At 40.8% G+C, this 18,811-nt stretch overlaps 1 protein-coding gene across 3 annotated transcripts in view; it reads left to right on the top strand.

The window, feature by feature from the left end:
• The window catches only part of brd4 (bromodomain containing 4), a 39,198-nt gene that overhangs the window by 11,073 nt on the left and 9,314 nt on the right, over window positions 1-18,811 (top strand). For all 3 annotated transcript variants that reach the window (XM_042504785.2, XM_042504784.2, XM_042504783.2), the window contains exons 2-12: window positions 11,604-11,997; window positions 13,331-13,468; window positions 13,562-13,697; window positions 13,804-14,135; window positions 14,560-14,934; window positions 15,037-15,165; window positions 15,820-16,050; window positions 16,142-16,371; window positions 17,290-17,621; window positions 17,786-17,881; window positions 17,969-18,355. In XM_042504785.2, the coding sequence (XP_042360719.2) occupies window positions 11,743-11,997; window positions 13,331-13,468; window positions 13,562-13,697; window positions 13,804-14,135; window positions 14,560-14,934; window positions 15,037-15,165; window positions 15,820-16,050; window positions 16,142-16,371; window positions 17,290-17,621; window positions 17,786-17,881; window positions 17,969-18,355 (2,641 nt within the window). In that variant the 5' untranslated portion in view covers window positions 11,604-11,742. The remainder of the gene's footprint in view (window positions 1-11,603; window positions 11,998-13,330; window positions 13,469-13,561; window positions 13,698-13,803; window positions 14,136-14,559; window positions 14,935-15,036; window positions 15,166-15,819; window positions 16,051-16,141; window positions 16,372-17,289; window positions 17,622-17,785; window positions 17,882-17,968; window positions 18,356-18,811) is intronic.

Raw genomic sequence — 18,811 nt, 5'->3', positions numbered from 1 at the left:
TTAGTTTTTCTTGAAGCCAAGTTTCAGAGGTACTCGAACAGGGTAGCAACAGATCAACTGCACATGATATAAGGTGGACAAAGGTAGAATAGTTAACGCTGCTAAATACTTAATATGCCTTGAAAGATTATTGGTGTGTAAGTCCTTTGGCAGTACTCACACACCCCACACTGTACAATTATGAGAAATGTGGGGAGCATATTATGATTTTGAGTGTGTGATCTGTGTACAGTTGTGCAGCACTTTTTTGTGCAGCTGTGGGTGTTTAGATTGAATCATACTACTGTTGATTGGGAATTGTTGTAAGTACATGGATAATTGACTTTAAATGAAGAAAGCGAGATATCACACTGAGACATGCTTAATTAGGTATGCACATTGTAAGCTTAACATTTTCTAAACAGATCATCAGACACATTAATGCTTGATTTGATTAATGCTGCCTTTTATTTTGGTGATAAAGCAAATCAAATAATGTCACATTAAAAAATGCTGCTTCTGCTCAGTCTTCACAAATAGATAGGGAAAAAAATCACAGGATGAAATATAAATTTTGGCAGATTACCAGCTTTCTTGGAGAGCGTGCCTTGACACGTGTCTACAGTTAGCCTTTAGATGCATTTGGTTTGTAGTTGAGGGTCCGTCTATGGCTGACCTTTGACCGTGTTTGTTGGTGTGGCTGGTACAGTTGGTACAAGGTGACCCCTGATGGCTGAATATGCGATGGAGCAGCTCTGGAAAAGCCTAGCAATGATTTGACTCGTTCGGTTCAGTTCCCCGTTATTTTTTCACATGCCCCCGTTCTTTTTTTGTACGTATGTTAGAAGGCTACAGTCTGAGGTGACCGCTTGCTCACCAGGTAGTTTGTGCCCCCATATAGGTGAATCCTGTGCTGCCACTGTTTGGTTTCTGACCTGTAGCCCTATGCAGCATGTCACCACCCCCAAGCTATGGTTCATTATTTGTGTAACCACATTTGAGCAAGACAGTTGACTCATTTTCTATACTGTTTGTCTTTGCTAATGATGCTGTGGTATTCATCTCCTCTGTAGATGCTTGTGAAGCTCAGAAAGTTGACATTCAAACATGAGTTTGCTTTGGGTGTTTAGGTTTTCCAAACGGATGCACTGTGTTGCATTTAGATTGGAAGGTGGGAATACCGATGAGGAATTATTGACTTCCGACTTGCAATGCATTGAAGGAACCACCTTTTACCTTGGTGTTCCTGTTATATGGAAACTGCTTGCCCTCATTGCAGGTTCTGATCACACTTGTGTTGCTATGTGCTGAAAACAACAGATATCCCAGAGATACATAACAAATACTGCACATTTTCAAGTCCAAATTTGAATGATCATCATTAACAGTGTTCTTATCATACTATTTATATCTGCCACTGGTTTATATTTTCCAGCAAGGGATAAGGACCTTAATTTTCACCTCGACTATGTACTTCAGGAGAAAGTCTCCTATATCAGCTTTATATTTAAACACATTCTTGAATCATTTAAGAAACAAGAAAGCATGCAAAGAAACCAATGAGCAGGAACAACAGTGGAATCAATACATTGGTGTTTAATGGTAGATACAGTAGCATTAGTGTGAAGCTGCTCCCTGGAGAAGGGTTGAAGGTGGTTTTATGAAAGCACGAATAAGCAGGGAGTGGTGTTTTTGGCCTTGTCACTGTGGTCCCATTAATTATTTATTCCTTTGCTTTCAGTGAAAACACGGGCCATCATTCTGACACTTAGTGAGGGCCTCAAGTGGAATCTGCAGGCCTACATTTTTCACTGAAACAGCCCCCCAATCCATGAATGATTAATAGTTTACCTTCATGGCGGATGCAGACATCTTGCAATTATGTTTTTCCCCCTCTCCCAAGTAGGACAGTCACAGTGAAGCTGCACACAGCACCAGATTTCCTGGTGTGAGATGTGCATCCCCCACCCCAGTAACCAGAGCCACTTCCTTCCCAGAAAACATTCCACAGCAGTCTGCAGTGATGTATGTCCAGGTCAAAGGTCAACTGTTATTCCAGAGCTAAGAGCGATGTAGGACATGCAGCAACAGGAAGTGGACCTCTTGATTGACCTCTGTCGGGGGCTTCTGTAGACTTGATTAGTCTCACATGCCAACATCGCTCTTTCAACAGGACAATAGGTCAATGGTCAAGAATGGTTCACTAATTTATCTTATAGGCTGGTTGAGTATCACTCAAACTTGGTTAAAGTCACTATTGACATCAAAATCAAATATTACTTGAAGTGAAAGTGAAAGCAAAATGATGTTCATGATGTGTACAAACCTGCAATACTTGTTTCAGAGTAGTTTTGTGTTGATGAAATCAGGGATCTAAAAAGATATGTGATTTCCAAAACAGTTATGAAGCGTTTTTAGACCAGAGGAACTTATTCATAGTTTTAAGAACCCTCGATTTTGTTGTGTCCACACCGCAAGAACTACAAACAAGCGCAGTTCATAGAACGCTGTTTTGAGGAACTTTTTTTTCCCTCTTTTCAGAGAAGATACTCTCAGCAGAATAGAAACCACGAGTGATGTAAGTGTACAGTGAATGGTCCAGGCTTAGGTCTATGGTGATTGGTCAAACACAACCATTGCAGCACCAGCAACATGTTAGCTATTGAAAGAGCAGAAAACACAAAACAAAAGCAACTGCTGATAACAAAATAAATGGAAGAAAACATGGACAAACTGACCGACAGTGAAGTCCAGGCTTTACCGAACATTTAGGCAACAGTTGAAATACAACGACTTGACAAAGCAAAAGGCAATGGTGCTATACCAACTGCTGGCCTGCCTACAGTACATCACTTTAGTGTTCTTGCTGGCATTGCGAATGAACTTGCTCTATAAAGATATAAAGTAAAGTTATCGGGGGCTCTGAAGTGTGCAATTATATAATAATTGGCCTGTTTGCACCAGCAAATGTCAGTTATGTTTTAATGACAGACTACTGTGAGAGAAAAACAAAGAGAGAGAGACAAACTGAAACTTAAACTTCACTTTAGTTGGTAATAAGTAAATGAGGGTCATTTACTAAAACATAGGGAACTAAAAAAAACAGGCTCAACAAGTTCCTTTTCCTAATATCACTTCAAAATCTGTTGAAAGAACAAACATTATCCATTCAGCCTTGCTCATGTTTATGTTGTTTCTGTCTGGGTTTGTGCAAAACACCAGCAGATCACAAATCAAACCGCTGCATTATAGTAAAAAGGGTTAATCTTTAATGTTACTTTGAACAAAATGAACAAAAGAGGCCTTTTGCTCTTGAGATTGTTCCCCAGAGATAAGTCCTGTTGCTCTCCGGGTCTGTTTGGGTGAAAGGCCTACATGACATTTATGCCTGCAGTAGACTGTCCTGAGATAACCTTGCAACATGATGCACTTCCAGTCTTTGAGGCTGTGGCTTCAATAAAAAGATCTGACAGGAAAAATACAGTAGGCTGTGTACTTAATTCAAAGGAAAAGATATTTGACTCCAGCATTTATAATTACTTATAGTCATACAGAAATGCAGCAATGGTAAGAGGTCAACTGCCTGTTGCCTCTAACTCTGTCTGCTTTTCTCTATATGCGTTAAGCTGTGCCACTGGACTGCTACACAATGTTATGTAAAAATCGCCACATGCAATAACTTGCTATCTCTACTTTAAGCATCTAGAGTCAGGGACGAGCAATTATTACAAAACGAGACTCCCATAGATAATGGTGCCCCATTCGAGTGGCCTCCCAGTATTATTGACCAATATTTGTTCCAAATAGGGTGCCGATCAAAAGAACCGATGACGGCATTAAAAACTTCTGTGGAGTAAATTTCTTCTCCTACGTGCAGGAGCGATTGTAACAGCGTATAGGATATGGAAAGCATTTTATCAAACGTCATTCGACATCTACAGCTGTTTACAAATATCTGTCTGAAACCTCTCTAGTGTCACCAGACACGCTAAATATCTTCTGGCACTGCAAAATGAAACTCATGCACTTAAGCACCACTGCTGGAAAAAAAAAAATCCACAGAAAACACTGTGATCATCTGTTTTGTGTTTCAATGAGGTATAACACAGTACTTGTTGAGACAATAATCAATGTAGCTTAACATGAATTAAAACCTTTTGCATATTATTATAATGGTTTCCAAAGAACAAAGAAAGAAGGAAAGGGATTTCTCCAGACTCTTAAAATAAGTATTTGTCAAGTGAACATGCAATCATAAAGAATTGATCATTGTAGTAGAACATGCTCTGGATGAACTTAACATGTTAGGTGATTTAAGTTTGTAACCCGATAACTAAAACTTGTCTCTGAGTTAATGACGGGCCATGTGGGATTGTCTCACATTTTTCACAAATAGAACTTTTGTATATGAAAGACAAATATCAGACATGATAAACTGGAGGGAAGTTTGATATACTGAAAAGCCAGGGAGTCATTTGGGAGTATTGCCTCTCACTGTACTACAGATGTTTGAATCCTACAGAAGGTGTTGATTATGCTCGCTCATTTATTGCATCTGTCTCTGTGTTCCCAGAAGTGTGTTTACACTTGTCGTCGTTGCCGTGCTGTAATGTCAATGACTGTCGCTGTGAGAGCTTGTTGCTGATTTTAATAAGCTGTTGAGGACCATCTGGTAGAATTTGTGTGTGTGTATGATGAGACTTTGCTCCTTGTAGCACCAGAGACCAGCTGGATCAGGCTTATATTGTGGGTACCTTTTTTGACTTTGTCCTTGTGGAAGATTTCCTTTAGGGCCAGCTGTTGGTGTCGTACATGTCTGTCTGGTGCCCCCAGCCATCTGTACTCTACCTGCCTGTGTTTCTGGGAAATGCTGTCTCACTTCATACCGGCTGCTTCTTCTGTGTCCTCAGTAGGCTTAGATTCAGAGTTGCAAAACACATTTTCCTCGAAATCTTTCCTTCAGCTTGTGCCAAAAAGCCAGCACCTTCCAGATTTCTTGCATAAGTGTAGCAGCAATATACTTGCCTCAGTGTTTGGACAGAACAAGGGATTTGTGTATAATTATTACCATGACCCCCAGTAGTATCTGTCACATTTCAATCTTAACAAAAGGCTCTTTGTTGTCGACATGTGTAGTTAGAAGTGAGGCACACACAGTCATACAGCAGTAGTCTACACTAAGTAACAAGAAAAATAGAAACTCATATGCTGTAATGCAGTGCAGTACAATAGTGCTGCAATAAAGTGCAATGCATTTTTGATAATTAAAAAACCCTTTTTAGGATGTGGTTGGTGTTGATGTGGGATTAAATTGTATTCCATTACCATTTGCACATTTAAAAGAACAAAATATAAAAATGCAGAATAATTCTGACGATCACAGGTAGTATTTATAGTTGTGTTGTTGTATTGCGGTGCATTAAAATGTAATTGGGTTCCTTGTAAATTAGTCCCTTAGTGGATGAGTTTTATATGGAAGTGTCCTTTTTTTCCTGAGGCGTGGTTAAAAAATGAATACTAACAAAACTCTCCTTTTTAAAGCATGCAAGCTTGTCACATTGGTGGGTTGTCTTCCTGCTAACTTGCCCAAATAGTGAGGTCAGCTGTTTTTGTGTGGTCGAAGTCTAAAACTATTTTTCCCTAATCCTGAACTAGGCAATTGGTTTAGCTTTTGGCTAACATAAAAAATATTGCTCAGTGCCTGAAATACATTTTTCAAAATGGTCACCTACTCTAACCAATACCTTGTCCATGTCCTACTCAGATTGCATTTCGAGGCTCTAGTCAGGATTCTCTGAACACTGCTGCAATTTGTTTTCTCTTCATCCTCCTTTCTAGTGGTCATTTCCTTGAGTGTGTCCTTAAGGCCAATTAACAGTTTCTGTGTCTGCTTGCCCACAAGGGTCTGGTTGGTCCGCTTGACATGTCATCATCCACCCTTCTGCAACAGTCTTATACGGACGTACACATGCAGCTCATTTTTCATGACTAGGCATACTGCAGGCAAAGCAAATGTATCAACTACGCATGCTCAAATCACGATCCAAACTCCAGTCTAGTACCAAACGCTGCTGTTAAGTCAGCCATAGCCGCCTCACCAGTGATGTTAGTTTTAAGTTTAATATTGCATAGCCCATCACTCCAGACCCAGCAGCATGTTTAGTTTCACTTTCACCTGATGCTGGCAATAGGAGAATGGTAAGCTCAAACTTCTGAAGTGGGCTGACACAGACTGTCAGTTGTTTTATGAAATAGAACCACATGCACATAACTGTATCTGTCCGTGGATGTTCAATGCGGAAAGTATGCCTGAGCCTTTAGTCTTTTTTTTTCGGTGGCTCCCTCTTGTCTCTATGCCTTATTCTTTCCCTTCTCCAGCTGTATGAGAAACAGCATCAAAGTGGTGACTTAAAGTATGTGTTTTATAACATAAGCTGGTAAAAGACACTGCGCCCATCATTTTACAAATAAAGCAGCTCATTTCACTGTTAAGTTGAAATCGAGCCGTAAATATAGACCTAGAGCCTGAAACTTGTCTCTGGACCGCTGCTTCGCCTTACAGTCTGAGAAGCCTGGGAATTAATGTATTTAACTTTGACATCAGGCTCAGACGTTTTTGACACTCCCTGTGGCCTTCCACCAGTGCTTTATCAACCTTGCATTACTTCAACTTCACATTATTAAAATCTGACTGTATATATGCTAGCAAGAGGTGCTGCAGCAGCAGACGGGGCTCATGGCCTTGTAGTAGTGGTGTGTTGTCCAGGGACAGGGTAGAAGTCAGTCTGTTTGATGCAGCATTTCACTAAGTCCACCCTGCACGGCAACAAACGTTGGCTGAAATTTAGCATACATAACTATAAATGTGTGCAGGGAATTTCCAGCATTATAACTGCTAGATTTGCGGTAAGCAATATAATTTGCTTCAAGCCACACTGAAATTCAGGCCTTATTGCTATGTACAAAAGCTACCTCAGAATGAGTACAAACCCATCTCAAGGAAATGTAAAATATTTGGTAGTTGGCAAGCATTTTGAGTTGCGTGATTAATTGTTATACACCTGATAGTGAAGTAGAAATATCTCTAGCTGAAATGGTTGCAGCTGAAGCTGTGTGATGCAATCTCTAAAACAAAAGGGGTAGGTGCTATATAATATGAACACCTGTACAATCCAGTGCATCCAGTGAAATAGCCTTGTGTCAAAGAGGTGTTGATTCTGCTTTGATAAATTTTCCCCTTAACAGTTTGTTTTTGAACATTTCTTTAATTCCTTTGACCCATAAATAAGTGGACTTGCAACTTTCCAGCATGTTTTATTTGTAACATCCATGGCATATCAGTCACAATCACCTATCAATCGACCAAAGTGGAAATACTCAAATGGTCCAGCTTGAGCTAACCACCGTCCACTGTAAATCTCATTCCTTTCTATAGGTACATAGGTATAAAATCTTTCTGTTCTACCAATCGTGAAGCAGGTTTTGTTTATTTGACAGCACGTGCTCTGACTACGGCCGTCACGATTTTTTTCCCCTTTCTATAATTATACGGTGGCACAACCCTGCAGCCATGTGGACGCTTGTCATTTATTTCCTTTTCTTCGCCACAACGCCACACACTGATTTGACAGATATTTAAACTGAGTGACTGAGTCAGTAATGTGTATTCTTTTTTTTGTTTTTAAACTTTTTTTCCGTGTAGTCCACTTCTCATGTTAAATGTGGCTGGATTACGTGCCTTGTAGCTGACAGCCTGTGATGTGTGCATGCTGGAAGTGGTTTTCCGTACGACAAGGAATGGCTGGTTAGGCTGAAAGTCTAAAGCTGGTGACACTGAAAGTCGTTAGGCTAAGGATGTTCAAGTCTGCATTATTTGTTTAATCTCTGTTAATCAAATTCAACAAAGCTTTGAAATCTGAAAGTGTATTTTGAGCAAAGTTACGTGGCTTTAAAGTTGGGCTGTATTGAGCTGGTAATAAGCCATGGACTCGATGTGCACATTCGTGCCTTGGGCCTGGACATGTTATGAGCTTGATTGTTTTGGTCTTATTTGTGAGGTCGTCTTGCTTCCAGCCGCAGAACTACCATGTGTGTCAAACTGTAACTGTTTCTTTTCATGTGTTGTCATTCAACATATTGGTCAGTTAGTCAAATTCTCCACTGTGTTGAAGTGCCTCGGGCCAAGGCAGTGATCATGTGGTGTGCAAACTGCTTCCTTCTCACAAAGTGACTCATCAAGAATGAGATTAGTCACAGATCTATACTGTGGTGTGTGTTTATCTTTAAGGGCCTGTTGTGGGGGTGTATTTCAGTGTGTGAGACTTGGAGACTAATAGATGCCTGAATTTACAACCTTATGATCAGTGTATTTCTTTCCAGAACAGTCTATTTTTAGTCAAGTGTTTCCAGATTATGATTATGAACAGCCTTTGTGTATATCTTGAATGTCTGTCTCTGACTGCCTGGGAGAGGACATTATGTAGGACTTAGCGCTACGTAGTGGAACACACAGTCCCCCAGCTGCCAGATGACGCCAACTCCCCCTCACCCCCCAACTCTGTCCGCCCACATCCCTAAACACTTCCAGGTCCTGAGACAGAGTGGGAAGACAAAGAGCACACAAACACATTTTAGATCCAAACTTAATCCTCTGAGCTCCTTTGAATGCAGTGCATTTACACTTTTCAATCAATATCCGTAGTAGTACGACATCCTCTATTTTAGATTTCAAATCACAATTGAAGCTTTTTGAAACTTTTTTGATTAAACATTTTTTTGTGAATTTAATGTTGATTGCACAATGTAATGACTATAAAATAATGAAACAAAAACTGTATTAAAATTTGTTTGCTGTTAGCCTAGTTTTCACAATGCAATTCTGCCTGCCTCCGGGTATGAACTCCTCGGAAAAATGAAGCATCAATTTACAACACAAAAGGAAGTGCGTCAACTAAAGCAGGAAGAGAACTGTGCTCTTTGTTTTCCCAGGTCCAGCTCTAGCTATTCGCAGCAGAGGAGTAATTACGCAATGAGCAAGTGATTTTGCACTTGTCATTACTGTCCACAGTAGCAGTGGACTGATTCATTTATAGGTCACTCTGTTTTTGATGTTACTGCGTAAAACCCCTGCACTGAAATTAGAACCCATATTGTGGCTGAGTTTCTCCACACAGTTGAATGTAGGTGATCTGTGGCGAAAGGTCAAAATTGAGTAACGCTAAGTTACAGAAACTATTGGATTCTTTCATTTGAATGAAAAGTTAAAAACGTAAAGCTTTCCACTTTAAATGCATGTGGTTGTGACCTTTTGCGTGATTTTTGTGGGTATATATTGATTTTTATGCAAAATAGAAATGAAATTGCTAAAACAGAACAACATATTCTGTTTTCTGTTGTCTCCCTTTATTTTGAGTCTAGTTACTCATTTAAGCACCTGGTAGCAGGTAGTAACCTTGAAGTTCTGAATTAAAATGTACATCAGTAACTTGTTGGGCTGTAAAAGTTCATGTATTTGAATTAAACTGTAGCGATACAGGGGTCACGGTCCGGTGCGTCCAGCAGAACCATATTTCAAGAGTGGACCGTTCTGCCTGCCCGATTTTGCAGGTTTTATCTTGCACTTTTGGTGGAATTTTCTAGAGTGGCTGCTATCAGCTCTGGTGGCAGTCAGACAGAGATTTGCACTCTACTAAGTGCACTTTTAGTTATTCCATTTATTTTTGGGGGCATTTTTACCTTTAGAAAATAAGAGATGCTTTTCAGTTCTATCGTCAGTTGTGACCGGTAGCCTTTTATTATTTGTATAGTGTATTACAGGAATGTTTGAAATGTTGCTTAATTTTACAATAAAAATAGTTTACCAAAGTTTCCTGCGGGTAAAATGTTACCTCAGTCCTTAGCAAAAGCTTTTAGTTTTTCATTGACCCTTGCACTAGTGTTTGTTCAAAATAAATGAAAATAAAGTATCCTTTTGTATTTGGCTTTTAACCATAGCCTTAACTGGGATTTTCTAAAAAAAAAAAAAAATCACAGAGGAGGCCAGAGAGAAAGGGAAAGGAAGAAGGTGTAGATTGAGTGTTTAGCACATTAGAAAAACTGTGAGATCATGAAACCCATTGTTACTGTATAATGATCTGGTTTATTAGGGAAGTGTTTGAACTACAGTGCAGACTGAAGTCTCTGCAACAGCTGACTCATGTACGAGTCTAACTCGATTTGAGTGCGCATCAGCAAATCTACATTACACGTCAGGCATGTGAAATGTCTGTTTTGTCAATTTGTCAGATTTACCTCCCGTTTTCAGTGGCTGTCTCACTGCCTCCTTGCACTACTCATACTCTTACAACTGAGTCATCTAGAAATTTGTATTACTAACAGACTGTAAACTTCACTATATTAGATTGTGATTCCGCAGTATCTGCTGTCTTAATTTTGACACAAGCTCTGCTCACTGATTGGAGTCGCTCCAGTCTGTTTGTCTCTGTTTGTGGAACAACAGCCTTCAGCATTGATAGGCTATATCTCATGATGTGTAACCAATCAGTTGCTGAACAAACAGAGATGGGCGATAGCATCAGAGCCAACGTAGCGAATATTTATTTTATTGGCTGTCGGATGAAAAAAAAGGAGACAATTCCAGTGATCATAAAAAAAAATGACAAAAAAAATGTCAAGAACACAAAGCTGTTTTGTCAGCATACTGCTGTTTTTATTGATCAAAATAAAGTACAATAAAGGTTCCCTGGAGTTTCTTTCATTGACTGTCCAGCAGGTCCATATGGTTGCAGTGCTGCCAGTAGTAGGTCAGGGCAGTCTTTTTTGGGCTGTGAATGATCCCCCCTTCATCACAGTGAGGAGCCTTGTGTTCTTCAATGATATAATGAAGCATGATGCAGACAGAAAATATTTTGCATTTTGCAACAACCTGGAAGTATTTGGTGTTCTAATTAGAAATATTTTATTGTTTAATTGTTTTATTAAGAATGGGTACTTTTTTTACAGGACCTACTCGCACTTTATTATGCAAGCATTGAATCAAGGAATGATTGAACATGCGCCATGTGTCCTGTGTGTCTCTACATCCACCTTGAGTCTGTGTTGGATCCACCCTTCCAGCAGGATGAGGCTTATCCTGATTTTTAGTTTTAAAAACTGGCTTATCTCTGATTTTAAAATGCCACAAAATGACATTCCATCTGGATTTTGGTAGGATTGTTTGACAAAATCCATATTCTAATTTGCCGGAGGATCACACCTCCCAGGTTTGAATACCCAATTTGGGGATGTAATCCTATCTGGATAATTCTGAGCGACATTAAATGTTTTGAAATACTGAACCCTGGGTGTCATTTTTCTATGTTTTTATTTTCATTGAGGTGCTTGCCAGTACTGATTGTCCATGACTGGACAGCACAGTGGCTGCTCCAATATTTCACAATGAAATAGTGGTTAATGACAAGTATGCTACAACCTTTTGTAGCAAAAGCAAAATCAGAGGTATACTTAACCATCCACTGAGTAGTTATTAGTTATGGTATTTTGTTGATGACTGTTACTGCCAAAGTGAAATTTTATTGAAGGCTTATAAAAATATGCTAATAGCAGTATGTGATTTTCCTTTCCAGAGAGTCCAGCGAGGAGTGCAATGGGATCAGCGGTGCTCTGTCAGTGGAGTCTGTGCCGGGGCCAAGACTGAACTGGTGTCCTGCCAACACCACTACACCTGCCCCTGCGGCTCCAGCTCCCGCTCTGGGGCCCGAGCCCATGCCCAACCCTGTCAGAATGGGGGACGGCCTGGATGCAGCGCAGATGTCGGGCAGCAGCAGCAGCAGCGGCAGCCAGGGGCAGGCCCAGCCAACTGGCAACCCCCCACCCCCAGAGTACATCAATCCCAACAGGCCAAAGCGCCAGACCAATCAGCTGCAGTACCTGCTCAAGGTGGTGGTGAAGGCCCTGTGGAAGCACCAGTTTGCCTGGCCCTTTCACATACCAGTGGATGCGATCAAACTTAACCTGCCTGTGAGTACTGACTTACTCTGTTTGTATGATGCCACATACCTCTTTCGTGGACACATTAGGCATCATCTTCCTCACTAGCAACATCATCATCATCATCATCATCATTAATTTCATTATAGATAGACCTACTTTTGGACCAGAGTATATTTTATGCTTATTAATGAACAAAATGAATGCCAGAGAGTTTGTCGAAAACCAGTGACTGAAAAGCTTTAAAATGACTTTCTCTTAAAGGGACAGTACACCCTGAAGTCAAAAATACACATTTCTCCTATGCTCATTTATCCTTTATCAATCTAGATTTGTTTTAGTGTGAGCTGACGAGAGATATAGACCGTCAAGAAGTCTGCCCTCTCTTAATTATGATGGACCTAGATGGCACTCGGCTTGTGGTGCTCAAAGCACCAAAAAATACCTTTGAGAAAACTCAGCAGCGATGTCTCTTTCCAGAAGTCATGACCTGGTTACTAAAGAAAATCCACAGACGTTGTTGTGAGCAATTTTCATGTAGGAGCTACTTTCTTTCTGCAAGGGCTGCAAACAGTTGTTTGTGTTGTTTCTATAAAATGTCAGAACATCATAAAAATGTTTATCAGTGTTTCCTTAACACCAAGATGAAATCCCTAAATGTCTTATTTTGTCCACAACCCAAAGATATTTCGTTAACTGTCATAGAGGAGTAAAGAAACCAGAACATATTCACATTTAGGAAGCTTAAATTCAAGAATTTTGATTTTTTTCCCTTATGAACTTTAAGATTTAAAATATGAACCTTACTCAGACTCAGTTAATAGATTAATAAAATAATAAATTTAATAAAGAATACATTTTTATAAAGAATACATTTTATAGTTGACAGAGGGCAGACACCTCTATGGCCAATATCTCCAACACTTGGCAACTCACAACAAAACAATCTAGATTGTGCATTGAAAAATATGTAATTTTTTATTTTGGGTTGAACTGTCCTTTTAAAACGCCCTAAACATTGTCACACATCTCGATGTTTGTGATATCTTTGCTGACAATGACAGCAGTTATTGTCGGATAATGTCATGTCATCACTTTGGCACTGACGCAATAGTGATTCGGAAGTGTACAGACAGTTAGCACTGCAGTAAAATCTTAAATTCTCCAAACTTCAGGTAATTATGAAATTGACAATAAATTGAAAAAAATGGAATAAAAGAGAGGCATTTTGTAATTGTTGTTTTTTCAAGCCTCATATAAAAAAATTACTGTACCTCCAGTGTGCCGGTAGAGAACGTCAGGTTGTTGGAAATACAGAGTTTCTTAGTTACATTGTGGACAAACTTGTGTGCAATTTTTTCAGGACTACTACACAATAATCAAAACTCCTATGGACATGGGAACAATCAAGAAAAGGCTTGAGAACAGTTACTACTGGAATGCCCAAGAATGTATCCAAGACTTCAACACGATGTTTACCAACTGCTACATATACAACAAGGTAACATAGTTGGACACCAGAGCTGTTGACATAAAATGCCAAAGATTCTGATATGTCTCCACTTTTGCTAAGAGTGTTTGTCTCCCCCTGCAGCCTGGAGATGACATAGTCTTAATGGCTGAGGCTCTCGAGAAGGTTTTCCTCCAAAGGGTCACAGAAATGCCTCAGGAAGAAATCGAGATTGTTGTCATGACAGGGAAGGGACGTGGCCGGGGCCGAAGAGACGCAGGTAATTGATTTTCCGTCTAAAACACTATCTTTTTCTATCAACACATTTTCTTGGAGCCAGCTGCTGTGTGACATGATATTTATCTATGTTTCTTGTTCTCTCTAAGGTCTAAACTTGAAACCAGGGGCCATCATTGATCCTTCATCCACGACTCCTCAAACACGTGGTCTGTCGAACCTCTCATCAGCACCACAGACCAGAGGACCAGTGCAGGGCCCGCCTTCACTACCTCCCCAGCCTTTGATGCAGGCCCTGCCGTCCCACGTGCCCCCATCGTTACCCAGCCACGCGCCACAGCTTGGACCTCCCTACTCTCTGGGCCAGTCAGACTGTGCTCCTCAAGTTCCCATCATGACTTCTGTGCCTCCTCCTGCTCAGACTTCCCTTCCCCCAGCATCCATCCAGAGCACTGCCCCCATGATGCAGACTATGACCAAAGTGAGTGTTATTGACATGGGGAAATATGCTTGGGCAGGTGGGCCTACAGTGCTAAAAGTCTTAGGCAATCATAGATTTGTTGTTTTAGCAAAATTGTAATAAGAATGTGTGTATGTATATATAGACACAGGTTTTTAGCCCGTTTGAATTTGTTTTATTCTGAAATATTTGCATTTTTAATACTACTTACATATTTCCTGTATGTTCTGGTTGTGTTTCAGTGAAGAGAATACTGAAAAATAAATATGTATCATCATTATAATACTGCTAAAATTGCAAAATTTAAGGTAGCCAAAGACTTTTGTACATAGTTGTATTTTGAGAGTATCAGACAGTTCCTGTTTTCGGCATCTCGTTCTAATCCCTTATTTCTTTCCCCTTTTGCACAACCTCTCTGCTCTCTTTTGTGTTGACATCTGTACAGCAAAGAAAGAGCCAGAAAAGGAAAGCTGACACTACAACGCCTACAGCAAATGACCAACTGAGTGAGTCCTCACCGGCAGAGTCCAAATCTGGGAAGACACTACCCAGGCGAGAGAGTTCCCGGCCTTCAAAACTGATGAAGAAGGATGCTCCAGACTCCCAGCATCACATAGGAATGGGGATGGGACCAAGTGGAGGTCATAGCCCCAAACCGCAGGATCAGCTGGGATACTGCGCTGGTCTGGTTAGAGAAATGCTGTCCAAGAAGCATGCTGCTTACGCCTGGCCATTCTACAAACCTGTTGATGTGGATGCACTGGGACTACACGATTATCACGATATCATCAAATATCCAATGGACCTCAGCACTATCAAGGTGTGTAGAAGACAGTGTACTTTATCCATGGTGTAATAAGAGATTGAGTAGAGAGAATATGTGGCATTGCAAGTAATTAATATTCTTGATGTGTTTTAAAAGGCCAAGCTGGAGAACAGGCAATACCGGGAACCTCAGGAGTTTGCTGCTGATGTACGATTAATGTTTTCCAACTGCTACAAATACAATCCACCAGACCACGAGGTGGTAGCTATGGCACGTAAGCTACAGGTAAATATAGTTCAACATGCAAACAGTGTTGCTTGGGTAAAAAAAAAAACAGGCAGTTCATTAATATAGACTTCCAATAGTCAGTATCATAATAACTGAAATCCATGTTTTGTAGTTACAGCACATTATGCTTGCAATGTGCTAAGTTAGAAAAAGGTGAGCAGAAATTACATCATGTCATGGATGTCATGAATTTACAGCTTTTTCTTAAACTTGAAAATGATGTACATTTGGTTTGTTGGCCACATGCTCAGTTTATGACATTTCACTAATTTCTGTCATTAAAGGCATTGTTCACCCCAATTTCAAAATAAATATTTTTTCCTCTAGATTTCCATCTAGATTTTTTTTTGTGTGCATTCTCACCTTTTTGTTGTGAGGCGGAGACTGGTGAGACACAGGTGGATACTGGGGAAGTTGTGGGGAGTCTTGGAAAAATATCGGCCGTAAAGATGTCTTCCTTCTCGGGAACATAATGAAACCAGATGGCACTTTGCTTAAGGAACTCAAAGTGCCCAAAAAAATTAATTTGAAAAACTCAATAGCAGTGTTTCTTTCCATGACCCAGTTACTGAAGATAATCCTCAGTCTCTTATTGCAAACACATACATTTTGCTTAGCTTGTTTGTTTGTTGTTTGCTTTCCATTTTACAGGATGTCTTTGAGATGCGCTTTGCCAAGATGCCGGATGAACCTGAGAGCAAGCCTCTTGTTCCCGCCCCAGCTCCTACACTTCACCATCCTGCCCCTGTTAAGCCCCAGCCTCCTTTGGCCCACGTCGCCTCGTCTTCGGATAGCTCCAGTGACTCTTCCTCTGAGTCTGAGTCTTCTACAGATGACTCTGAAGAAGAGAGAGCACAGAGGTTAGCAGAGCTCCAGGAGCAGGTCAGTGACTAGCGTGGTTTCACAGTGGTGATAATTCAGTTGTCCAGCCCTTGTTACTTTTGTTGAGAACTGGTGTCTTCTCTTGACACAGCTGAAGGCTGTCCACGAGCAGCTGGCTGCCTTGTCCCAACCACAAGCCAGCAAACCAAAGAGAAAAGAGAAGGAAAAGAAGGAGAAGAAAAAAGAAAAGCATAAGAAGAAAGGAGGGGCGCCTGGCCTTGTAGATGAGATCCAGGATGTTACACCTGTTCCTCAGCTCTCTAAGAAGACCAAGACCAGTAACAATAACAACAAAGAGGTTGTTCCCAAGAAGAAACCCAGGTGGGTGTTAAACTTTCTGCCTGTCAGAGCAGCTCCCCAATAGTAGATGCTTCTTTAACCATTCGCTTGGCATTGCTCAATTCAGTATTACCCTCACTCAGTTCTGGATACCCCCTCTTGTTATGGTTTTATGATTTCACTGTGTTATTGCGGCCATGGTTGAGAGTAAATTCTTGAAGCTCAGTCATCTGAAGACATGTTTTACATAGGCGTTTTCTCTTAAATAGATATTACCTTTAAAATGTTGATTATTGTATTCTAAGAAGATGATTGGTTGGTATCTTTGAGTTGACACATTTTTATGTTGAGGGAGTGTTTTTGATCCTTTGGCTATGTTGCTATATGCTCAGCGTTGGCGGAGATGTGTTGCAGAATGTATTTTTATCATGGCAACACCTGCAGTGTACTTAAGGTGTAGGGTTATGTGATACACACACAAAACAAGACGGCAAGCTTTCATTTTGGGACTATGTGGGATCGTTTCCTCGGTTTTGAACCCAGCAGTGTTGGGAACCATTAACTTTTTTTAACTTTTCAAGTATGGGCAAGTTAATATCAACAGGCTACAGAAGGCAATGTAGGGGTTAAGTTAGTAAGAAACCATCACCTTGTATTGACAAAGTAAATGCTGACAGGGTGACCAAGACCCCAAAGCTGAAGCCCTGCTAGATATAAAGTAGCTGATATACAGTGTGTCTAACTTACTTATCAAAAATTATTAGAAATTGACAGGAAATATGGCTTTAAACAGGGTTGCCACTGGTCTGGACAATACTGGAAAGTGCTTGGATTAAAAAATAACTACTTATTAACTAACTTAACTAATTAACTTTGAGCATTGATTCCAAAAAGTTATGTAAAGTAAAGACTATTCAGTGTTACATATTAATGAATTACACATGTATGTTTTGTCTCTAGTAAAAAGGAAGCGATGAAAAGCAACCATCCCTCTAATGTGCTGCCGGCTCCCAACCTGGAAGACGATCTGGGGGCTGCTGGGTCGTCAGCTACAGGGGAAAAGTGCAAGCCTATGACATATGAGGAGAAGAGGCAGCTAAGCTTGGACATCAACAAGCTTCCTGGTGACAAGCTCGGCCGTGTCGTGCATATCATCCAGTCAAGAGAGCCCTCACTCAAAAACTCAAACCCTGATGAGATCGAGATTGACTTTGAGACACTAAAGCCTTCGACTCTGCGCGAGCTGGAGAGATACGTGTCTTCCTGCCTTCGCAAGAAGAAAAAGGTTCCAGGTAAAAAACTCTAGAAAACCAGCAAGGTGAAGTGGTCACTTTCTGTGTAAAAAGCAAAGTGTAAGATTCCCTAATTTACTTAGAAATTGAAAATTACTATGAGGAGTGTCACATTTGATGCTTTAATTGTGGAAGTGCATAAAAACGTAGTTGTTGTATTGCAGTTGAGAAACCTGTGGAGTCCATGGCAACCTCCAAAAAGACTGGATCCTCGTCAGAGAGCAGTGGCTCCAGCACTGACAGCGAAGCTGAGGGGACAGGTGGCTGACTGCACATGTATCTATTCAAATGCTAATAACGGAAAAAAAACAGAATTAGTTTTCTAATCTTTCTTTCACTTTTTTCAGGAATAATAAAGCATCAGAAGAAGAAGGGCCAGTCTGTGAAGGAGGGGAAAAAGACACATCCTCATGCACATGTTCAGAGTGGCGCTGCTCAGACTGGGCTTCATTCCCAAGTTTCAGGTCTTCAGTCTAACAGTCAGATGAAGCAGCAGCATCAGCCGTCTCCTGCAGGCTTCATTGCTCCCCCTGTAGCTGCTCTGGAGTCTTCCCAGTTACTGGAGACGAGCTTTGACTCCCTGCCGCCTTTTGGCCAGCCCCTCATGCATCTGTCCCACCACACAGGCAACTCCTCCTCACCTGCACCTCCACACCTCAACGCTCATTCTGCTGGGCCAGTGTCCCCTGAGACCCACCCCTTCCTCAACCAGCATCCCGTCCTCCCATCTCCAGGTAAGGCTGCGTGCAGGCTGCTGCACTTTTGACAGGTACAGTATTAATGACTGCTTAGATTTTCGTTGTTTCTGCAGGTGCAGTTGCAGTCCCTCCAGAAATAATGTCTCTCAAAAGTAAACCAGCCCCCAGCTGGTTCTCAGAATTAACACACTGTCGGTTATCTGCCAAATTAATTGTTATATATTGGCAAAAAATCCAATATTGTGCTTCTCTCCTTTGGTATGGATGTAGTTATCCGTGCTGCAGGTTACACCACATGTTCTTTACTGCTTCTTGGTCAAACAGCTCTCTCTAGGCTTTGACAGCTGTGAAGAAACGTAAAACCTTTTCTGAAAACTATGACAGGGAAAGTGTCTTGGTCAGCGTGTAAACATGACTGACACAAGGAAATGCCATATATATTTTTGCATGCTGCTTTCCTGGATAAAAATACGGACATGGTGTGCAAAGACC

This window comes from Plectropomus leopardus, chromosome 18 (assembly GCF_026936395.1).
Source record: "Plectropomus leopardus strain MGB_pleo_1.0 chromosome 18, ASM2693639v1, whole genome shotgun sequence".
Lineage (NCBI taxonomy): Eukaryota > Metazoa > Chordata > Actinopteri > Perciformes > Serranidae > Plectropomus > Plectropomus leopardus.
This window is presented reverse-complemented; position numbering and strand designations above follow the sequence as displayed.